General features: G+C 56.0%; 1 protein-coding gene across 1 annotated transcript in view; it reads left to right on the forward strand.

The window, feature by feature from the left end:
- EXOSC5 (exosome component 5) overlaps nucleotides 1–13,932 on the forward strand; it is a 19,903-nt gene extending 5,971 nt beyond the window's left edge. Inside the window, exons 2-6 of the mRNA XM_078616896.1 lie at nucleotides 5,930–6,043; nucleotides 11,044–11,165; nucleotides 11,736–11,876; nucleotides 11,982–12,071; nucleotides 12,638–13,932. Coding sequence (XP_078473022.1) covers nucleotides 5,930–6,043; nucleotides 11,044–11,165; nucleotides 11,736–11,876; nucleotides 11,982–12,071; nucleotides 12,638–12,730 — 560 coding nt within the window. The 3' untranslated portion in view covers nucleotides 12,731–13,932. The remainder of the gene's footprint in view (nucleotides 1–5,929; nucleotides 6,044–11,043; nucleotides 11,166–11,735; nucleotides 11,877–11,981; nucleotides 12,072–12,637) is intronic.
- The last annotated feature ends 9,693 nt before the right edge of the window (nucleotides 13,933–23,625 follow it).

Below are 23,625 nucleotides of genomic sequence, written 5' to 3' on the forward strand. Positions count from 1 at the left end.
CCGCGCCTCTCGTTGTGCGAGTCTGCGCGTCTCTCGTTGTGCGAGTCTCCGCGTCTCTCGTTGTGCGAGGGGTCTGCGCGTCTCTCATTGTGCGAGTCTGCGCGTCTCTCGTTGATGCGAGTCTCCGCGTCTCTCGTTGTGCGAGTCTGCGCGTCTCTCATTGTGCGAGTCTGCGCGTCTCTCGTTGTGCGAGTCTGCGCGTCTCTCGTTGTGCGAGTCTCCGCGTCTCTCGTTGTGCGAGTCTGCGCGTCTCTCGTTGTGCGAGTCTGCACGTCTCTCGTTGTGCGAGTCTGCGCGTCTCTCGTTGTGCGAGTCTGCGCGTCTCTCGTTATGCGAGTCTCCGCGTCTCTCGTTGTGCGAGTCTGCGCGTCTCTCATTGTGCGAGTCTGCGCGTCTCTCGTTGTGCGAGTCTGCGCGTCTCTCGTTGTGCGAGTCTCCGCGTCTCTCGTTGTGCGAGTCTGCGCGTCTCTCGTTGTGCGAGTCTCCGCGTCTCTCGTTGTGCGAGTCTGCGCGTCTCTCGTTGTGCGAGTCTCCGCGTCTCTCGTTGTGCGAGTCTGCGCGTCTCTCGTTGTGCGAGTCTGCGCGTCTCTCATTGTGCGAGTCTGCGCGTCTCTCATTGTGCGAGTCTGCGCGTCTCTCGTTGTGCGAGTCTGCGCGTCTCTCATTGTGCGAGTCTGCGCGTCTCTCATTGTGCGAGTCTGCGCGTCTCTCATTGTGCGAGTCTGCGCGTCTCTCATTGTGCGAGTCTGCGCGTCTCTCGTTGTGCGAGTCTGCGCGTCTCTCATTGTGCGAGTCTGCGCGTCTCTCATTGTGCGAGTCTGCGCGTCTCTCGTTGTGCGAGTCTCCGCGTCTCTCGTTGTGCGAGTCTCCGCGTCTCTCGTTGTGCGAGTCTGCGCGTCTCTCGTTGTGCGAGTCTCCGCGTCTCTCGTTGTGCGAGTCTCCGCGTCTCTCGTTGTGCGAGTCTGCGCGTCTCTCGTTGTGCGAGTCTCCGCGTCTCTCGTTGTGCGAGTCTCCGCGTCTCTCGTTGTGCGAGTCTCTGCGTCTCTCGTTGTGCGAGTCTCCGCGTCTCTCGTTGTGCGAGTCTCCGCGTCTCTCGTTGTGCGAGTCTGCGCGTCTCTCGTTGTGCGAGTCTGCGCGTCTCTCATTGTGCGAGTCTGCGCGTCTCTCGTTGTGCGAGTCTCCGCGTCTCTCGTTGTGCGAGTCTCCGCGTCTCTCGTTGTGCGAGTCTCCGCGTCTCTCGTTGTGCGAGTCTGCGCGTCTCTCGTTGTGCGAGTCTCCGCGTCTCTCATTGTGCGAGTCTCCGCGTCTCTCGTTGTGCGAGTCTGCGCGCCTCTCGTTGTGCGAGTCACCGCGTCTCTCGTTGTGCGTGTCTCCGCGCCTCTCATTGTGCGAGTCTCCGCGTCTCTCGTTGTGCGAGTCTCCGCGCCTCTCGTTGTGCGAGTCTCCGCGTCTCTCGTTGTGCGAGTCTCCGCGTCTCTCGTTGTGCGAGTCTCCGCGTCTCTCGTTGTGCGAGTCTCCGCGTCTCTCGTTGTGCGAGTCTCCGCGTCTCTCGTTGTGCGTCTCCGCGCCTCTCATTGTGCGAGTCTCCGCGTCTCTCGTTGTGCGAGTCTCCGCGCCTCTCGTTGTGCGAGTCTCCGCGTCTCTCGTTGTGCGAGTCTCCGCGTCTCTCATTGTGCGAGTCTCCGCGTCTCTCGTTGTGTGAGTCTCCGCGTCTCTCGTTGTGCGAGTCTCCGCGTCTCTCGTTGTGTGAGTCTCCGCGTCTCTCGTTGTGTGAGTCTCCGCGTCTCTCGTTGTGTGAGTCTCCGCGTCTCTCATTGTGCGAGTCTCCGCGTCTCTCGTTGTGCGAGTCTCCGCGTCTCTCATTGTGCGAGTCTCCGCGTCTCTCGTTGTGTGAGTCTCCGCGTCTCTCGTTGTGTGAGTCTCCGCGTCTCTCGTTGTGCGAGTCTGCGCGTCTCTCGTTGTGCGAGTCTCCGCGTCTCTCGTTGTGCGAGTCTGCGCGTCTCTCATTGTGCGAGTCTCCGCGTCTCTCGTTGTGCGAGTCTCCGCGTCTCTCATTGTGCGAGTCTCCGCGTCTCTCATTGTGCGAGTCTGCGCGTCTCTCGTTGTGTGAGTCTCCGCGTCTCTCGTTGTGCGAGTCTGCGCGTCTCTCGTTGTGCGAGTCTCCGCGTCTCTCGTTGTGCGAGTCTCCGCGTCTCTCGTTGTGCGAGTCTCCGCGTCTCTCGTTGTGCGAGTCTGCGCGTCTCTCGTTTGTGCGAGTCTCCGCGTCTCTCGTTGTGCGAGTCTGCGCGTCTCTCGTTGTGCGAGTCTCCGCGTCTCTCTTTGTGCGAGTCTGCGCGCCTCTCGTTGTTCGAGTCTCAGCGTCTCTCGTTGTGCGAGTCTGCGCGTCTCTCATTGTGCGAGTCTGCGCGTCTCTCATTGTGCGAGTCTCCGCGTCTCTCATTGTGCGAGTCTGCGCGCCTCTCGTTGTGCGAGTCTCCGCGTCTCTCGTTGTGCGTGTCTCCGCGCCTCTCATTGTGCGAGTCTCCGCGCCTCTCGTTGTGCGAGTCTCCGCGCCTCTCGTTGTGCGAGTCTCCGCGTCTCTCGTTGTGCGAGTCTGCGCGCCTCTCGTTGTGCGAGTCTCCGCGTCTCTCGTTGTGCGAGTCTCCGCGTCTCTCGTTGTGCGAGTCTGCGCGCCTCTCGTTGTGCGAGTCTCCGCGTCTCTCGTTGTGCGAGTCTGCGCGCCTCTCGTTGTGCGAGTCTGCGCGCCTCTCGTTGTGCGAGTCTGCGCGCCTCTCGTTGTGCGAGTCTCCGCGTCTCTCGTTGTGCGAGTCTCCGCGTCTCTCGTTGTGCGAGTCTCCGCGTCTCTCGTTGTGCGAGTCTGCGCGCCTCTCGTTGTGCGAGTCTGCGCGCCTCTCGTTGTGCGAGTCTGCGCGCCTCTCTTTGTGCGAGTCTCCGCGTCTCTCGTTGTGCGAGTCTGCGCGCCTCTCGTTGTGCGAGTCTCCGCGTCTCTCGTTGTGCGAGTCTGCGCGCCTCTCGTTGTGCGAGTCTCCGCGTCTCTCGTTGTGCGAGTCTCCGCGTCTCTCGTTGTGCGAGTCTCCGCGTCTCTCGTTGTGCGAGTCTGCGCGCCTCTCGTTGTGCGAGTCTGCGCGCCTCTCGTTGTGCGAGTCTCCGCGTCTCTCGTTGTGCGAGTCTGCGCGCCTCTCGTTGTGCGAGTCTCCGCGTCTCTCGTTGTGCGAGTCTGCGCGTCTCTCGTTGTGCGAGTCTGCGCGCCTCTCGTTGTGCGAGTCTCCGCGTCTCTCGTTGTGCGAGTCTCCGCGCCTCTCGTTGTGCGAGTCTCCGCGTCTCTCGTTGTGCGAGTCTGCGCGCCTCTCGTTGTGCGAGTCTCCGCGTCTCTCGTTGTGCGAGTCTCCGCGTCTCTCGTTGTGCGAGTCTGCGCGCCTCTCGTTGTGCGAGTCTCCGCGTCTCTCGTTGTGCGAGTCTGCGCGCCTCTCGTTGTGCGAGTCTCCGTGTCTCTCGTTGTGCGAGTCTGCGCGCCTCTCGTTGTGCGAGTCTCCGCGTCTCTCGTTGTGCGAGTCTCCGCGTCTCTCGTTGTGCGAGTCTCCGCGTCTCTCGTTGTGCGAGTCTGCGCGCCTCTCGTTGTGCGAGTCTCCGCGCCTCTCGTTGTGCGAGTCTGCGCGCCTCTCGTTGTGCGAGTCTGCGCGTCTCTCGTTGTGCGAGTCTGCGCGCCTCTCGTTGTGCGAGTCTGCGCGCCTCTCTTTGTGCGAGTCTCCGCGTCTCTCGTTGTGCGAGTCTCCGCGTCTCTAGTTGTGCGAGTCTGCGCGCCTCTCGTTGTGTGAGTCTCCGCGTCTCTCGTTGTGCGTGTCTCCGCGTCTCTCATTGTGCGAGTCTCCACGTCTCTCGTTGTGCGAGTCTGCACGTCTCTCATTGTGCGAGTCTCCGCGTCTCTCGTTGTGCGAGTCTGCGCGTCTCTCATTGTGCGAGTCTCCGCGTCTCTCGTTGTGCGAGTCTCCGCGTCTCTCGTTGTGCGAGTCTGCGCGTCTCTCATTGTGCGTGTCTCCGCGTCTCTCATTGTGCGAGTCTCCGCGTCTCTCGTTGTGCGAGTCTGCGCGTCTCTCGTTGTGTGAGTCTCCGCGTCTCTCGTTGTGCGAGTCTCCGCGTCTCTCATTGTGCGAGTCTGCGCGTCTCTCATTGTGCCAGTCTCCGCGTCTCTCATTGTGCGAGTCTCCGCGCCTCTCGTTGTGCGAGTCTCCGCGTCTCTCGTTGTGCGAGTCTCCGCGTCTCTCGTTGTGCGAGTCTCCGCGTCTCTCGTTGTGCGAGTCTCCGCGTCTCTCGTTGTGCGTCTCCGCGCCTCTCATTGTGCGAGTCTCCGCGTCTCTCGTTGTGCGAGTCTCCGCGCCTCTCGTTGTGCGAGTCTCCGCGTCTCTCGTTGTGCGAGTCTCCGCGTCTCTCGTTGTGCGAGTCTCCGCGTCTCTCATTGTGCGAGTCTCCGCGTCTCTCATTGTGCGAGTCTGCGCGTCTCTCGTTGTGTGAGTCTCCGCGTCTCTCGTTGTGCGAGTCTGCGCGTCTCTCGTTGTGCGAGTCTCCGCGTCTCTCATTGTGCGAGTCTGCGCGCCTCTCGTTGTGCGAGTCTCCGCGTCTCTCGTTGTGCGAGTCTGCGCGTCTCTCATTGTGCGAGTCTGCGCGCCTCTCGTTGTGCGAGTCTGCGCGCCTCTCGTTGTGCGAGTCTGCGCGCCTCTCGTTGTGCGAGTCTGCGCGTCTCTCGTTGTGCGAGTCTCCGCGTCTCTCGTTGTGCGAGTCTGCGCGTCTCTCGTTGTGCGAGTCTCCGCGTCTCTCATTGTGCGAGTCTGCGCGCCTCTCGTTGTGCGAGTCTCCGCGTCTCTCATTGTGCGAGTCTGCGCGTCTCTCATTGTGCGAGTCTGCGCGTCTCTCGTTGTGCGAGTCTGCGCGTCTCTCGTTGTGCGAGTCTCCGCGTCTCTCATTGTGCGAGTCTGCGCGCCTCTCGTTGTGCGAGTCTCCGCGTCTCTCGTTGTGCGAGTCTGCGCGTCTCTCATTGTGCGAGTCTGCGCGTCTCTCATTGTGCGAGTCTCCGCGTCTCTCGTTGTGCGAGTCTCCGCGTCTCTCGTTGTGCGAGTCTCCGCGTCTCTCGTTGTGCGAGTCTGCGCGCCTCTCGTTGTGCGAGTCTGCGCGCCTCTCGTTGTGCGAGTCTCCGCGTCTCTCGTTGTGCGAGTCTCCGCGCCTCTCGTTGTGCGAGTCTCCGCGTCTCTCGTTGTGCGAGTCTGCGCGCCTCTCGTTGTGCGAGTCTCCGCGTCTCTCGTTGTGCGAGTCTCCGCGTCTCTCGTTGTGCGAGTCTGCGCGCCTCTCGTTGTGCGAGTCTCCGCGTCTCTCGTTGTGCGAGTCTGCGCGCCTCTCGTTGTGCGAGTCTGCGCGCCTCTCGTTGTGCGAGTCTCCGCGTCTCTCGTTGTGCGAGTCTGCGCGCCTCTCGTTGTGCGAGTCTCCGCGTCTCTCGTTGTGCGAGTCTCCGCGTCTCTCGTTGTGCGAGTCTCCGCGTCTCTCGTTGTGCGAGTCTCCGCGTCTCTCGTTGTGCCAGTCTCCGCGTCTCTCGTTGTGCGAGTCTGCGCGCCTCTCGTGCGAGTCTGCACGTCTCTCGTTGTGCGAGTCTGCGCGTCTCTCGTTGTGCGAGTCTCCGCGTCTCTCGTTGTGCGAGTCTGCGCGCCTCTCGTTGTGCGAGTCTGCGCGTCTCTCATTGTGCGAGTCTCCGCGTCTCTTGTTGTGCGAGTCTCCGCATCTCTGTGCGGGTCTCCGCGTCTCTCGTTGTGCGAGTCTCCGCGTCTCTCGTTGTGTGAGTCTCCGCGTCTCTCGTTGTGCGAGTCTCCGCGTCTCTCGTTGTGCGAGTCTCCGCGTCTCTCGTTGTGCGAGTCTGCGCGCCTCTCATCCGTCCGCCGTGCCACAGGCGACACGGCGGTGCTGGCCGCTGTCTACGGCCCGGCCGAGGTTCGCGTGAGCCGGGAGCAGTCGGACCGCGCCACGCTGGAGGTGATCCTCAAGCCCAAGACCGGCCTCCCCGGTGATTGCTCCGCCGCCATCCGCAGGCTCACCCCCAGGCACCCCCCCCGTGACTAAGCTAGTGCGTGGACTATAGCATTTGTTATACTGGTAGGAACCTCCTGGTTACACCAGCTCACAGGGGATTATTGTTTCCATCCGTCGTGCATCCAAAAATGGGAGGGGTGGGGCTGGGTGGAGAGGGGAGGGGCTGGGTGGGGAGGGGCTGGGTGGGGCTGGGTGGGGAGGGGAGGGTGGGGAGGAGAGGGTGGGGAGGAGAGGGTGGGGAGGGGCTGGGTGGGGAGGGGCTGTGTGGGGGGTGGTGGGGCTGGGTGGGGAGGGGCTGGTCACCCCGTGGTGCCTTTATAAAACTCAACGTTTAACCTACTCACGCCGGCTTGTGTCTGCCCTCACAGTTGGCCATATTTGCGGAATACACCACGCCGCCGTTGACCCTGGCCATTGACCGAGCAACCCAACGTTCCTACCAGCTCTATGTGTTAAAGGGGCCCTAACACATACATGTTTAACTTGCATAGTAAAGTAATTGTATTTTTTCACTTGCTATACGGCCAGATAATACGACAAATCGCTAACCTTAAATACCCAGTCGTTCATAAAAGCTGAAGGCGGTATAGTGCTATAGTCATAGAGCAAGTGCAGAATCATTGAACCGGAATTGATAGCTTGAAAGCATTTAGCACGGGCTCCTTGAAAGTGCGGAGCCCGTAGCTCCTACTACACATGCAGCTACTACACATGCAGCTACTACACGTGTAGCTACTACACATGTAGCTACTACACATGCAGCTACTACACGCGTAGCTACTACACACGCAGCTACTACACATGCAGCTACTACACGTGTAGCTACTACACGTGCAGCTACTACACATGCAGCTACTACACATGTAGCTACTACACGTGCAGCTACTACACATGCAGCTACTACACATGCAGCTACTACACGTGCAGCTACTACATATGTAGCTACTACACATGCAGCTACTACACGTGCAGCTACTACACGTGCAGCTACTACACGTGCAGCTACTACACGTGCAGCTACTACACATGCAGCTACTACACGTGCAGCTACTACACGTGCAGCTACTACACATGTAGCTACTACACGTGCAGCTACTACACATGCAGCTACTACACGTGTAGCTACTACACGTGCAGCTACTACACGTGCAGCTACTACACGTGCAGCTACTACACGTGCAGCTGCTACACGTGCAGCTGCTACACGTGCAGCTACTACACGTGCAGCTACTACACGTGCAGCTGCTACACGTGCAGCTGCTACACGTGCAGCTGCTACACATGCAGCTACTACACGTGCAGCTACTACACGTGCAGCTACTACACGTGCAGCTACTACACGTGCAGCTGCTACACGTGCAGCTGCTACACGTGCAGCTACTACACGTGCAGCTACTACACGTGCAGCTACTACACGTGCAGCTACTACACATGCAGCTACTACACGTGCAGCTACTACACGTGTAGCTACTACACGTGCAGCTACTACACGTGCAGCTACTACACGTGCAGCTGCTACACGTGCAGCTACTACACGTGCAGCTACTACACGTGCAGCTACTACACATGCAGCTACTACACATGCAGCTACTACACGTGCAGCTACTACACGTGCAGCTACTACACATGCAGCTGCTACACGTGCAGCTACTACACGTGCAGCTACTACACGTGCAGCTACTACACATGTAGCTACTACACATGCAGCTGCTACACGTGCAGCTACTACACGTGCAGCTACTACACGTGCAGCTACTACACATGCAGCTACTACACATGTAGCTGCTACACATGCAGCTACTACACATGCAGCTACTACATGTGCAGCTACTACACATGCAGCTACTACATGTGCAGCTACTACACGTGCAGCTACTACACGTGTAGCTACTACACGTGCAGCTACTACACGTGTAGCTACTACACGTGCAGCTACTACACGTGCAGCTACTACACGTGCAGCTACTACACGTGCAGCTGCTACACGTGCAGCTGCTACACGTGCAGCTACTACACGTGCAGCTACTACACGTGCAGCTACTACACGTGCAGCTGCTACACGTGCAGCTACTACACGTGCAGCTACTACACGTGCAGCTGCTACACGTGCAGCTACTACACGTGCAGCTACTACACGTGCAGCTACTACACGTGCAGCTACTACACGTGCAGCTACTACACGTGCAGCTACTACACGTGCAGCTACTACACATGCAGCTACTACACATGTAGCTACTACACGTGCAGCTACTACACGTGCAGCTACTACACGTGCAGCTACTACACGTGCAGCTGCTACACGTGCAGCTACTACACGTGCAGCTACTACACGTGCAGCTACTACACATGCAGCTACTACACATGCAGCTACTACACATGCAGCTACTACACATGCAGCTACTACACGTGCAGCTACTACACGTGCAGCTACTACACGTGCAGCTACTACACATGCAGCTACTACACATGCAGCTACTACACGTGCAGCTACTACACATGCAGCTGCTACACGTGCAGCTACTACACGTGCAGCTACTACACGTGCAGCTACTACACGTGCAGCTACTACACATGTAGCTACTACACGTGCAGCTGCTACACGTGCAGCTACTACACGTGCAGCTACTACACATGCAGCTACTACACATGCAGCTGCTACACGTGCAGCTACTACACGTGCAGCTACTACACGTGCAGCTACTACACGTGCAGCTACTACACGTGCAGCTACTACACGTGCAGCTACTACACATGCAGCTGCTACACATGCAGCTACTACACGTGCAGCTACTACACATGCAGCTGCTACACGTGCAGCTACTACACGTGCAGCTACTACACATGCAGCTGCTACACGTGCAGCTACTACACATGCAGCTACTACACGTGCAGCTACTACACGTGCAGCTACTACACGTGCAGCTACTACACGTGCAGCTACTACACATGCAGCTACTACACGTGCAGCTACTACACATGCAGCTACTACACATGCAGCTACTACACGTGCAGCTACTACACGTGCAGCTACTACACGTGCAGCTACTACACGTGCAGCTACTACACGTGCAGCTGCTACACGTGCAGCTACTATACATGCAGCTACTACACGTGTAGTAGCTACTACACGTGCAGCTACTACACATGCAGCTACTACACATGTAGCTACTACACATGCAGCTACTACACATGCAGCTACTACACATGTAGCTACTACACGTGTAGCTACTACACATGTAGCTACTACACATGTAGCTACTACACGTGCAGCTACTACACATGCAGCTACTACACATGCAGCTACTACACATGTAGCTACTACACGTGCAGCTACTACACATGCAGCTACTACACATGCAGCTACTACACGTGTTGTAGCTGCTACACGTGCAGCTGCTACACGTGCAGCTACTTTTGCAACTAGGATCATCCGGCACTGCCCTTTGACCCTGCCCTGACCGTGGACCCCAGCGTGTGGGGCCCGACCACCCGGGTTGGAGTTGAGGTCGCGGCCAGGATTGCCGGGAACATCCACACCTGATGGGTCACTTTAGTTGAGCTGTCATTCGTGAGAGCCTAGGTCTCTTCGTGAAATTAAGTGAATCGCTCAGTGCGCTGTACCTGGTAAGATAAAAACATTCGTGTTCTTGGTTCTTTCGGTAAAGTCACGTAGAAGGGAAATAATAAAATAATAAAAATCTGAAACAATAAAATTCTCACGACGTTTCGACTGCAACACAAGCAATCGTCATCAGGTGTGAAAAACACATCAAGAATAAAAATTCTTGCCGTGTTTTTCACAACAAGAAAAAAAATGTTGCTGTGTTTTTCACACCTGATGATGATTGTGTTGCAGTCAAAACGTCGTGAGAATTTTATCGTTTTATATTTTTATTATTTAATTGTTTCCCTTCTACGTGACTTTACCGAAAGAACCAAGAATATGAATCGCTGCAGTCACGAAAGCTTTAAATCTAAATATAGCATTTAGAGTTACGTGTTATTTCTATTTCATTTCACGTGATTTGCTTACCTTTCCTAAACAATCCACTTGCCTAGTTTGTTCGTTGAAACGATCTGACCCCGTGCCCCCGACTGGACGTCTGTGAAAAAAGAGCTTTATCGCTCATCGGATTCCTCCTGCAGGATAAACAACATTGATTCTGAGCCCAAAGCAGAGGGCCCTCGCTCAGCCCGACCTCGACCGTCGCTGAGAGCGACGCTCACTGACCCAGAGCCGTCCCCTGACCCACCCCTGGTCCACCTTGCTCCTGTATCGAACATCGCTCCACCCTGTCTGTGAACCCTGCACCTGAGAGCCCAACCCCACCTGGACCCTTCCTCTGACCCTAGCCTGAACTCGTTCCCAAACCCAGCCAGAGCCTTACTCTCACCGCAACCCTAACCGTGACCCCGTGTGTGTGTGCGTGTGTGTGTGCGTGTGTGTGTGTGTGCGTGTGTGTATGTTTGTGTGTCTGTGTGTGTGTTTGTTTGTGTGTCTGTGTGCGTGTATGTGTGTGTGTCTGTGTGCGTGTATGTGTGCGTGTGTGTGTGTGTATGTTTGTGTGTGTCTGTGTGTGTGTATGTCTGTGTGTGTTTGCGTGTGTCTGTGTGTGTGTATGTATGTGTGTGTGTGTTTGCGTTAGTCTGTGTGTGTGTATGTGTGTGCGCGTGAGTGTGTGTGTATATGCGTGTGTGTGTCCGTGCGTATGTCCGTGCGCGTGTTCGTACGTGCGCGTGTGTGTCCGTGCGTACATGTGTGTGTCCGTGCGTGCGCGTGTGTGTCCGTGCGCGTGTGTGTCCGTGCGTGCGTGTGTCCGTGCGTGCGTGTGTCCGTGCGTACGCGTGTGTGTCCGTGCGTACGTGTGTGTGTCCGTGCGTACGTGTGTGTGTCCGTGCGTACGTGTGTGTGTCCGTGCGTACGTGGGTGTGTCCGTGCGTACGTGTGTGTGTCCGTGCGTTGGTTGCGCGCAGGCGTGCGGGAGAAGAGCCAGGAGCAGTTTGTGCGCGGCGTGCTGGAGGCGACGCTGCTCTCGTCGCTGCACCCCCGCACCTCCATCACGCTGGTCCTGCAGGTGGTGCACGACGCCGGCGCCGTATCCTCGCACACCGCCTCGCGCTCGCTTCGTAGCGGGCTCAGTCCGTGCGCGCGGACAACATCTTGTCGCGCCGCGTGAGCCGACCGCGCCGATCGGAGAGGTGTCTGGGGAAGGATCGTGTGTCCGGTTTTAGCGGGTTAGCAGTGGGTCGGAGCGGGTCCCCGTGGCACGATCGTCGCCCCCGACCGGCGGTCTCTCTCTCGTAGCCGCGTTGGAGCCGAGTCGCCTGGAGCCGCACGGCGACAGCCGCCGCTGGGGGGGGGAGCTGATGGTGACACGCCGGGGGTGGGGGCGCGAGATGCACGTCGCGAGTGGCAAAGCGCTCCGAGACACCGCCGCTAGCAAACACACAGCTCCTCCTGTACCTCCTCCTCCTCTACCTCCTCCTCATCATCATGCTCCTCGCTGTCATCCTGACCCCCCTCATCGTCACCATGACCCCTGACGCCATCCCCCCTCCCCACATCATCCCGTCCCGAGCCCCCCACCGTGCCCCCCCCACCGTGCCCCGCCACCGTGCCCCCCCTCCCCCCACCGTGCCCCCCACCTTCCTTGACGCAGCACCAGCTGCTGGCGTGCTGCGTGAGCGCCGCCTGTATGGCGCTGGCCGACGCGGGGCTAGCGCTGCGCTGCCTCTTCTGCGGCGTGGCCTGCGCCATCGCGCGCGACGGCACCATCGGCCTCGACCCCGACACCAGCGCAGAGAAGGTGAGGAGGTCACCCAGGGGTCGCGAACCCCGGCCAGGCCGTGGGTGAGCCAGGCTGCGTGCGAGCGAGGTTGTGGACTCAATCCGCGTGGCCCCCTCTCCGCAGGAGGGCCGAGCGCTCGTCACGATCGCCCTGGACAGCAGCGGCAAGAACATCCTGGCGTCGTCCACCAAGGGGCGACTCGACGCCACCGAGGTAGCCCCACTCACCCTCGCCATATGAACGTGGAATTACCACCACCCACGAGTGTCGCACCCCCCCCCCCCCCCATCGTATACAGCGGCAGGGTGCTGAATCGACGTCACACATTCGGAGTATTCGGCCGCTATAAATCTCCACGTGATGATGATGAAGCCCCTTCCTTCGGCGGTCGCTTGTGGTGGCCAGGTCGCTTCTGACAAAGAGCCACGGAGCTGAGTCGGGCCTTACCTCGTAAAATAAAACACATTCCTGCGGAGGGAGCTGGTAGGAACGTTGGGTTGCTCGGTCAATGGCCTGCAGGGTCAACGGTTCCCCTCTCCACCCAGCCCCACCCCTCCCATATTTGTATGCACGACGGACGGCCACAATAATCCCCTGTGGGCTGGTGTAACCAGGAGGTTCCTACCAGTAAAAATAGTTTAGTTATTAAACGGCAACTTGCTGCCCGTGTCGAGACTGTGATCTGATGATTGATGATTTCTGCCCTCCCCCGCACCCCTCCCCCCTTCCCCGCACCCCTCCCCCCTTCCCCGCACCCCCCCCCCCTCCCCCTACCCCAGTACCAGCGCTGCGTGGCGCTCAGCCGGGAGGCGTCCACCAAAGTTTTTGAGTTTTACCGCGACTCCATCAGCAGGCGCTACTCCAAGTGCTGAAGACCGACACGCGGAGACACGCAGAGACACGCGGAGACACGCGGAGACACGCGGAGACACGCGGAGACACGCGGAGACACGCGGAGACACGCGGAGACACGCGGAGACACGCGGAGACACACGGATATGTGCAGTCGGGGAGATAAACAGACACGGAGACGGGGACACGCAGAGACACGGATTTGTGGAGTCGGGGAGATGCACAGACACGGGGACACGCGGAGACACGGACGTGTGGAGACACGGACACGCAGAGACACGAAGACTCGAATACGGAGACACGTGGAGACGGACACGCGGAGGCACAGAGACGTGGAGACACGGACACATGGAGACACGATCGCATGAACACGGAGACACGAACGCACCGACACGTGGAGACGGACACACGGAGACGCGGAGGAGACGTGGAGGAGACACGGAGACTCGAACGCACGGATACATGGAGACACGAACTCGTGGACGAACAGAGAGCAGCTCTCTAGAGCTCTTACTTTCTCCATTCATGTTCATGCCTTTCTCAAGGAAAAACGAATAGAAATCGGAGCAAAAACAACTGCTGCGAGTCGTGAGTGTGTGAGTGTGTGTGTGAGAGTGTGTGTGTGTGTGTGAGTGTGTGTGTGAGAGTGTTAGAGTGTGAGTGTGTGAGTGTGTAAGCGTAACTCGATGGCGACTTGCCAATGTCCGGTACCAGCGGTGTCAAGATCGGCCTCTGTGGAGGAGGCTCGTGAAGGACGCTGCTACTGCTGTTGCTACTGGGCAGTTGGAGGCAGTCGCCCTCCAGCAACAACGGAGGGCGGAGGAGCGACGCTCCCAACAACGAGCGGGGCACCGGGCGGCTAAAACGCTGCAAGGTCGGCACAGTGGGTGGGGGGGCACAGGTTGTGTGCCGTGCCGGTCGTCGCAGTCGGTCAACACCATGGCACCAGGGTCTCTCCCCGTGATCTCCCAGCAGAGGCGAGACTTCCTCGCTTTCACGCGGCCTCGAGGTGCAGCTCGCCTGGCACGGGGCGCCGTGCCCACGTGACCTGAACGCGCGGTGACCTGAACGCGCGGCGACCTGAACGCGCGGCGCCGGCCGGATCACTGGACGTTTGTGTGTCGCTGTTTTTTTTATATATTTGTAGAGGAAAGCGGCGGCGGTGGCGGTGGGCTGCCATGTTTTGCAAGAGGCGTTTGAATAAATGACTTGTTGAAAACGATTGTAGCGGTCGCCGGGGTTTTAGTTCTTCGTAGGCGAGAGGTGGAATTTCAAACCAGTGGGGGGGGAGGCTTTGTGTAACTACATCGCCTGGTGTACAGGAGGTCGTGGGTTCGACGCCTGCTCTATATTTGGAGTTTGCGTGTTCACACTTTCTCCCCGTGGCTGCGTGGATTTCTCTCCGGGCCCTCCGGTTTCCCCTCGACATTTAGAGTCGCCGTGCATTTCGGAGTATTTGGCTGCAATACGTTTGCACGTGATGGTGATGATGATGAAGCCCCTTTTTTGGGGCCATCCTTTGCGATGGCCAGATCGCTTCCGGTAAAGAGCTACACAGCTCAGTGGGGTCTTACCTGGTCTAAAATGTAAAATAAATGTTTATCGTCTAGTAACTCGGGTCCTACACCAACACGCAACAATCTAGTCCATGTACGGCGTCAAGTGGTAAAATATCCGTGGTAAAATACTCGAGGTATCGGCACGGTATACCCCCCCTCCCCCCACCTTTTTCCCCACCTTGGATCCAGCACGAGCGCCAACAATTGCCCAAGCTCTGTGATCCTACACAAGGACGTTTGGCCAACTCCCATTGACGAGTTGTTGATACGTGTGTGTAATCGAGAGAGAGAGCACCCTATGTGTGCCTGGGGTGTGGGCTGGTGTGGTGTGTTGTGGGCTGGTGTGGGGGGGTGGTGTGTTGTGGTATGGGCTGGTGTGTTGTGGTATGGGCTGGTACGGGCTGGTGTGTGGGGATTGTGTGTTGTGGTGCGGGCTGGTGTGTGCTGGTGTGTTGTGTTGTGGTTCGGGCTGGTGTGTTGTGGTGTGTTGTGGTTCGGGCTGGTGTGTTGTGGTGCGGGCTGGTGTGGTGTGGTATGGGCTGGTGTGTGGGGGTGGTGTGGGGGTGGTGTGCTGTGTATGTTGTGGTGCGTGCTGGGGTGCTGTGGGTTGTTTATTTAATCCCCGGCGCCCGAGTGACGGGTCTGCTCGTTGCGGCTGTGACCGCAGCTGGCGCCGTGCTGCGTGCCACTCGCTCGGAGGCCCCCGCGGGTTCTCAGAGGGGGTAGCGTGCGGCCAACCAGAACTTCCCCGTCGCCTGCGTGACCCCCCCCAGATTAAGCAAGCCCCGCATCTGCTCCCAGTTTAGACCCACGTGCTTTATTCCTTATTTTTAATTTGCCGTGAAAGTGAAACGCGAGCATCACTGTGGGTCCCCTGTTGCGTGTGCGCGCGTGTTTGTGTGTGTTTGTGTGTCAACCTCCAATGAGTGGCTGGTGCTGTGTGTGTGTGTAAACATCCCCACAAGGGAGACAAAGGCGGCCGGGCGTGATCCCGGCCACCCCAGAGGTCGCAAACGGGCTTTGATTCCTTACCCGTACCCGGCCGCACCAGGGTCGCCCGGCCGGGTACGGGTACCCGTTCCCTACCCGTTCCCTACCCGAAATGAGTGACAAACGGTTACTCACCAGTGACTCACGGCCTACCCGTACCCGGCCGCACCAGCTCGCAAACGGCTACCCGTACCCGGCCGGGTACGGGTAGCCGGGTATCGGGTAAGGTACGGGTATCGGGTACCCGGTTGCGACCTCTGCCCTCACCCCCTCGTGCCTTCCTAGGTGCCCGCTAACAGCACTTGTCCCAACAGCCTGTTGGGGTCTTGATTTAAAGCTTTCGTGACTCCACACTCTTTGGTTCTTTCGGTAAATTCCACGTAGTTAGAAATCAAATCAAACAAATCACGTCTGTTCGGGGCTGCACGGGGCAATCTTTGTGCGAGTCTACGCGGATGCATGGGGAGCGGTGGTGCAGCGGTTAGCGCTACGCTGCACTGTGAACCTGGCGACACGGGTTCGATTCCCGCTCACGGACCAACGCCGGTGATTGCGCTTATCTGAATCGGTCCTGGGCCTCCCCTTAGGTCGGCTCAGCCTCAAATGAGACTACCTGCTGCGGGTGTGCGAGACAAACGAAGAACATCGCCACTGGGGAAGACAAAGGCGGCCGGGCGCGGTGCTGGCCACACCGCCGACTCGTGTGTGTGTCTGTGTGTGTGTCTGTGTGTCTGTGTGTGTGTGTGTCTGTGTGTCTGTGTGTGTGTGTCTGTGTGTGTGTCTGTGTGTGTGTGTCTGTGTGTGTGTGCCGTGTGTGTGTGTGTCGTGTGTCTGTGTGTGTGTGTGCCGTGTGTGTGTGTGTGTCTGTGTGTGTGTGTGTGTGTCTGTGTGTGTGTGTCTGTGTGTGTGTGTGTCTGTGTGTGTGCCGTGTGTGTGTGCCGTGTGTGTGTCTGTGTGTGTGTGTCTGTCTGTGTGTGTGTCTGTGTGTGTGTCTGTGTGTGTGTGTGTCTGTGTGTGTGTGCCGTGTGTGTGTGTCTGTGTGTGTGTGCCGTGTGTGTGTGTGTCTGTGTGTGTGTCTGTGTGTGTGTCTGTGTGTGTGTGTGTCTGTGTGTGTGTGCCGTGTGTGTGTGTCTGTGTGTGTGTGCCGTGTGTGTGTAGTGTGTGTGTGTCTGTGTGTGTGTGCCGTGTGTGTGTGTGTCTGTGTGTGTGTCTGTGTGTGTCTGTGTGTGTGTGTGCCGTGTGTGTGTGTGTCTGTGTGTGTGTGTGCCGTGTGTGTGCCGTGTGTGTGTGTCTGTGTGTGTGTGTGCCGTGTGTGTGTGTGTCTGTGTGTAGTGTGTGTGTGTCTGTGTGTGTGTGTGTCTGTGTGTGTGTGTGTGTCTGTCTGTGTGTGTGTGTGTGTGTCTGTCTGTGTGTGTGTGTGTGTGTGCCGTGTGTGTGTGTGTGCCGTGTGTGTGTGTGTCTGTGTGTGTGTAGTGTGTGTGTGTCTGTGTGTGTGTGTCTGTGTGTGTGTGTGTAGTGTGTGTCGTGTGTGTGTGTAGTGTGTCTGTGTGTGTGTAGTGTGTGTGTGTCTGTGTGTGTGTGTGCCGTGTGTGTGTGTAGTGTGTCTGTGTGTGTGCCGTGTGTGTGTGTGTCTGTGTGTGTGTGTGCCGTGTGTGTGTGTAGTGTGTCTGTGTGTGTGCCGTGTGTGTGTGTGTCTGTGTGTGTGTGCCGTGTTGTTATCGTGGTGCGATGTTCGGTTTCGGAGACGTCGAGCAGAAATAGGGCAGGGTGGGCTGTCAAAGGTAAAGACAAAGATCCCCCATATAGCCTTAACAGACTGTAGGGGAAAGTTCTGTTAGCGAGCAACTATGAAGGCCGGAACGGTACACGAGGGGGTGGGTGGCCAGCACCACGCCCGACCGCCTGTATCTCCCCAATGGCGATGTTTACTACACACCGCACCAGGTACTCATTTGAGGCTTAGTCGACCTAGGGGAGGCCCAGGACCGGTTCAGATAATCGTCACTGGGTGTTGGTCGTGAGTTAGAATCGAATCCGGGTGGCCGGGTTCATAGCGCAGCGCGCTAACCGCTACACTACCGCGCACATACACACACACGCACTGACACACACCCCACACATACCCTACACACACACCCCACACACACACACCCCACACACACACACCCGACATACACACCCTGACACACACACACATCCCACACACACACACGCACTGACACACACCCCACACATACCCCACACACACACCCCACACACACACACCCCACACACACACACCCGACATACACACCCTGACACACACACACATCCCACACACACACACGCACTGACACACACCCCACACATACCCCACACACACACCCCACACACACACACCCCACACACACGCCCCCACACATACACACCCTGACACACACACACATCCCACACACACACACCCGACATACACACACCCGACACACCCTGACACACAACAACAACTAAAACACGTAATCGGAGAGCGATACGCGAGCCGCTCGCAATTACAAGTCGAGGGCCTCACAAAGAGCCCCACACACACAGCTCGGCGTCGAATGGAGATTTGTTTTTATTTTTAGATGACAGAGGAGCCAAGGGGCATTCTCGAAGAGGCGGGAGTTTGGGGGGGGGGGCAATAACGGAGAGCGAGTTAGAGGGGGGCTGGGGGCAGAAAGGGCGAGCGTGTTTTATTATTTTTCGTTGTCCGTTACAGCAGCAATTTTTTCACTGACCGGGATGGGGGGGGGTCATCATTGGGTCTTTCACCCTTTTCGAAGAAGCACTCCAGCGACGTTTGTGTTTTACTAATTGTGGCTACTAGGGGGTTAGAGCTTGTGGGCTCACCAAAACGGTGACACTGAGACAATTGCGCAGTGCGGGAAAGAGACGCGGATGGAAGTGGTAAAAAAAATTAACCCGTAAAAACAAAGTGTTACACTATAAATCCTTTATATGCGTGTCGGCTAGAGTCCTCTCGTCCTCTGGCTTGAGATGGCTGCCACCTATGGGTCAGATGATTGCCTGCCACCATTAAGCAATTGGTAATTCAATATAAAAAAAAAATCCTAAAATTTTGGAAAAAATGTTCACGAAAATAAAGTGTCACGCACAACGAGTCTGTGTGCAAAATGTCAGCTCGATTGGATCACGGGAAGTGGGTTAAAAAACGACCGAAAGATTTGCACGGTCGTAAGCGCGCAAGCAAGCAAGCAAGTGAACTTAATATAAAGGATTTAAAAATACAGGTAAGAGCAACAGGTTCCACACTGCCCGCCAGGGATTATCTGTCTGTCTGTCGTGCATACTACAACCTCCAACACGACTACGGTATCCAACACGGATGGCACGAATGCACTGTCCAACCGAGTTCCCACCTGCCCACTCCGAAGGAACGTGCTGAAACAATGGGGGCGGGCGGGTTCCACGCACGGACTCACCGCTCTCACATTCTTGGGTTTTTTCGGTAAAGTCACGTAGGTAAAAAATTATAATTAAAAAAGTAAAATAAAAATTAAATAAAAATCACGACGTTTCGGAGGCAACATAAGCTTCCGTCTTCAGGTGGAACCGTCACAGCACGATGGCTGTATCAAGTGAAAGAAATTCCAAGAAACAGTATTTGTCAGCAGATGTGAGTGTGAAAGCGATGGGTATTACCTTGTTATCTCGGCATCTCTTTAGAAGGCCAGCGTCTCGAGAAGCTGTGACTTCTTGTCTCGTTGTCTGTTAAAAACTCTAACAGATAGGTGGAATTCCTCCCCGTAGAGGGCGTTAATTCTAGATTTGAAGCTTTCGTGACTGCAAGGATTCATATTCTTGGGTTTATTCGGTAAAGTCACGTAGGTAAAAATTTTAAATTCTAATTAATAAAAGTAAAATAAAAATCACGACGTTTCGGAGGCAACACAAGCTTCCGTCTTCAGGTGGAACGGTCACAGCACGATAGCTGTGTAGTGGTGTAGGTGGTGTATCACTTGATACAGCTATCGTGCTGTGACGGTTCCACCTGAAGACGGAAGCTTGTGTTGCCTCCGAAACGTCGTGATTTTTATTTTTATTTTACTTTTATTAATTTTAGTTTTAATTTTTTACCTACGTGACTGTATCGAAAAAACCCAAGAATATGAATCCTTGCAGTCACGAAAGCTTCAAATCTAGAATTAATCACCTCTCTCATCTCGTGCTGCTTTGGTGCCCGGTTCCTAGCAGGCCGCGGCACGGGGCTTGGGGAGGCCTGCGGTAGAGCGTGCACTCGAATGTCTCTGTGCTGAGTGAACTTTGCTGCTGGGTCGTGTGTGAGCATGGGGATGAACGTGGTGGTGGTGGTGGTGGTGGCCAGGTGTATCTCAGTTCAGCCGCCTTGCAAACGGGTACATAGTCACGGTGGCTAGGACCACCACCTTCGCCTGGTATGCAGGAGGGCGTGGGTTCCATCCCGACCCTGACGCCTGCTGTATATTTGTAGTTTACATGGTGGAGAGATGTTAACTACCTCGCCTGGTATACAGGAGGTCGTGGGTACGATCCCGACCCTGACGCCTGCTGTATATTTGTAGTTTACATGGTGGTGAGATGTTAACACCCTCGCCTGGTATACAGGAGGTCGTGGGTTCCATCCCGACCCTGACGCCTGCTGTGTATTTGGAGTTTGCATGGTGGAGAGACGTTAACTCCCTCGCCTGGTATGCAGGAGGTCGTTGGTTCGACCCTGACGCCTGCTGTATATTTGGAGTTTGCGTGGTTGTGATATGCAGCTACTGCTGCTTGTTATTTAGTTTGTTGTCCTTGACATACACACACACAGACTCACAGTCACACACACACACAGTCACTCACCCACGCACACCCACCCTCCGATTAACACGGTTGGCTACGTACGATGTGGAAGAAGTTCAACGTACATATGTACATTGAGGGCGGAGGAGTGACGCTCACAATAACTAGCGGAGCGCTGGGGCGGATAAAACGCGGCAAGTTGGTGCAGTGGGCAGCATAGGTGGCTAGGAGATGTTAACTACCTCGCCAGGTATACAGGAGGTTATGGGTTCGATCCAAGCCCTGACGATGCCTGCTAATGCATATTTGGAGTCTGCGTCTCTAGCTCTCTCTCTCTCTCCTCGTGGTCGCGTGGATTTTTCTCCGGGTCCTCCGGTTTTTCCTCTCCACATTTAGAATCAACAGCACCCGTTTAGAGTCTTTGGCTGCTGCTATAAATATGCACGCGAAGATGAGCCCACTTCGTTGAGCAATCGTGTGTACGTGTGTTTCAGTGACGCTTACAGGCACAGGCCCAAGATGCCTGTGCGATGTTGCCCGCTTGCCTTGTGGTGTAACCCCAATGTGAGTGATTTGGAATGTAAAGCAATTTCTCGAATTTTTCACGAATTTGGACCATGAGGGTGGCACGCCGCCAAGGTGGCCTCACTTTGTTCCAGGGTGACCTCACTTTGTTCCAGTGACCTCACTTTGTTCCAGTGACCTCACTTTGTTCCACAGTGACCTCACTTTGTTCCAGGGTGACGTCACTTTGTTCCACGGTGGCCTCACTTTGTTCCAGGGTGACGTCACTTTGTTCCAGGGTGACCTCACTTTGTTCCACGGTGACCTCACTTTGTCCACGGTGACCTCACTTTGTCCACGGTGACCTCACTTTGTCCACGGTGACCTCACTTTGTTCCACGGTGACCTCACTTTGTCCACGGTGACCTCACTTTGTTCCAGTGACCTCACTTTGTTCCAGGGTGACGTCACTTTGTTCCACGGTGGCCTCACTTTGTTCCAGGGTGACGTCACTTTGTTCCACGGTGACCTCACTTTGTCCACGGTGACCTCACTTTGTTCCAGTGACCTCACTTTGTTCCAGGGTGACGTCACTTTGTTCCACGGTGGCCTCACTTTGTTCCAGGGTGACGTCACTTTGTTCCAGGGTGACCTCACTTTGTTCCACGGTGACCTCACTTTGTCCACGGTGACCTCACTTTGTCCACGGTGACCTCACTTTGTCCACGGTGACCTCACTTTGTTCCACGGTGACCTCACTTTGTCCACGGTGACCTCACTTTGTTCCAGTGACCTCACTTTGTTCCAGGGTGACGTCACTTTGTTCCACGGTGGCCTCACTTTGTTCCAGGGTGACGTCACTTTGTTCCACGGTGACCTCACTTTGTCCACGGTGACCTCACTTTGTTCCAGTGACCTCACTTTGTTCCAGGGTGACGTCACTTTGTTCCACGGTGGCCTCACTTTGTTCCAGGGTGACGTCACTTTGTTCCACGGTGACCTCGCTTTGTTCCAGGGTGACGTCACTTTGTTCCACGGTGACCTCACTTTGTCCACGGTGACCTCACTTTGTCCACGGTGACCTCACTTTGTTCCACGGTGACCTCACTTTGTCCACGGTGACCTCACTTTGTTCCAGTGACCTCACTTTGTTCCACGGTGGCCTCACTTTGTTCCAGGGTGACGTCACTTTGACCCACGGTGGCCTCACTTTGTCTCACGGTGACCTCACTTTGTTCCACGGTGACCTCACTTTGTTCCACGGTGACCTCACTTTGTTTCAGGGTGACCTCACTTTGTTCCACGGTGACGTCACTTTGTTTCGCGACTGACGTCGTTGGTTCACGGTTAATACAAAAAGACAAAGATCCCCCGTATAGCCTTAACCAGACAGTCGGGGCAAGTGCTGTTAGCGAGTAGAACCTACGAAGGCCGAGCGGGTGGGTTGCCAGCACCACGCCCGGCCGCCTTTGTCTCCCTAGTGGCGATGTTCACACATGGCACCAGGCACTCATTTGAGGCTGAGTCGACCTAGGGGACGCCCAGGACCGGGCGACACACCACCACACACGCTGCAGTATTCACCGGGCGCGACAAGCCCTCGGGCAGCTGAGTGATTGTCTGGGGAAGGATCTTGTATTTGTGTTCCAGCTGTAAACCTTCCCCGTAGGCCAGCGAAACGAGTTTTGCTCGTTTGTCGGGTCCCATCCGATGTTGTTGTTTCGGGATGTTTTTTTTGTTCCGAAGAATCTGAATATTTATTTATACCGGAGGAATCCGATTAGCGATAAAGCTCTTTTTCCACGCATGTTCAGTCTCTTTCACGCGTGTCCAAGTCTTTGTCACCGATGGTGACGGAAACTGACGGTCCCACCTGATGACGGAGACTTGTGTTGCCTCCGAAACGTCGTGATTTATAATTTCATTTCTATTATTATTTATATTATTTTTACTTTCATTATTTATTTTTTCCTACGTGACTTTACCGAAAAAAACCCTAGAGGATGGTGACAGTCGTTTTTTTTGTCACAGGTGCCCACGATCGTGTGGCTGAGCGAGATTAAAAATGCCAAACCACGGCCACAAAGTGTCAGACGCGCGCCGACCCTCGAGTTAGAAACCCGGAAATTATTTGAACCAACAGAACAACATCTGAAACGTGTCGCAAAGAGGCGCGGAGATGATATGGCACACTCGGGATGGGGTGGGGGGGGGACACCGAGAGACACACATTTAATTATTATTTTATTATTTACATTTTTTTAAAGTGTGCAGGTGAGCTTGGAAACCCAAGAGGGCTTTTGTAAAAACCACACCAAAAGAAAACCGAACAACGTATTTACAAAACAAAGAGACCCCCGTATGGCCTCGAGAAAAGTAAGTTGGGCCGGAGCAGGAAGCGTCGCGGCTGTGAGGCCCCCGGTGGTCGAGACGAACGTTGGACTGGCAGCCGAAGGATGAAACGAGCCCGAGATGAAATGGAAATCGGCTTGTGTGCCATGAGAGCTGGTGACAGCTTAGGGAAGGAGGCCTTCATCCAGCAGTGGACAGATCGCGCCTGCTGATGGTGATGATGGTGTTGATGATGAATGGGTGGCGCTGCTGATGATGATGATGAATGGGTGGCGCTGCTGATGATGATGATGATGAATGGGTGGCGCTGCTGCTGATTATGATGATGGTGGTGTTGATGATGAATGGGTGGCGCTGCTGATGATGATGATGATGATGGTGTTGATGATGAATGTGTGGCGCTGCTGATGATGATGATGATGAATGGGTGGCGCTGCTGCTGATTATCATGATGAATGGGTGGCGCTGCTGCTGATTATGATGATGGTGGTGTTGATGATGAATGGGTGGCGCTGCTGCTGATGATGATGATGATGGTGTTGATGATGAATGGGTGGCGCTGCTGATGATGATGGTGTTGATAATGAATGGGTGGCGCTGCTGATGATGACGATGATGGTGTTGATGATGAATGAGTAGAGGCTGCTGCTGATGATGGTGTTGATAATGAATGGGTGGCGCTGCTGCTGCTGATGATGGTGTTGATAATGAAT

The sequence above is a fragment of the Lampetra planeri genome, chromosome 52 (assembly GCF_965212315.1).
Source record: "Lampetra planeri chromosome 52, kcLamPlan1.2.h2, whole genome shotgun sequence".
NCBI lineage: Eukaryota > Metazoa > Chordata > Hyperoartia > Petromyzontiformes > Petromyzontidae > Lampetra > Lampetra planeri.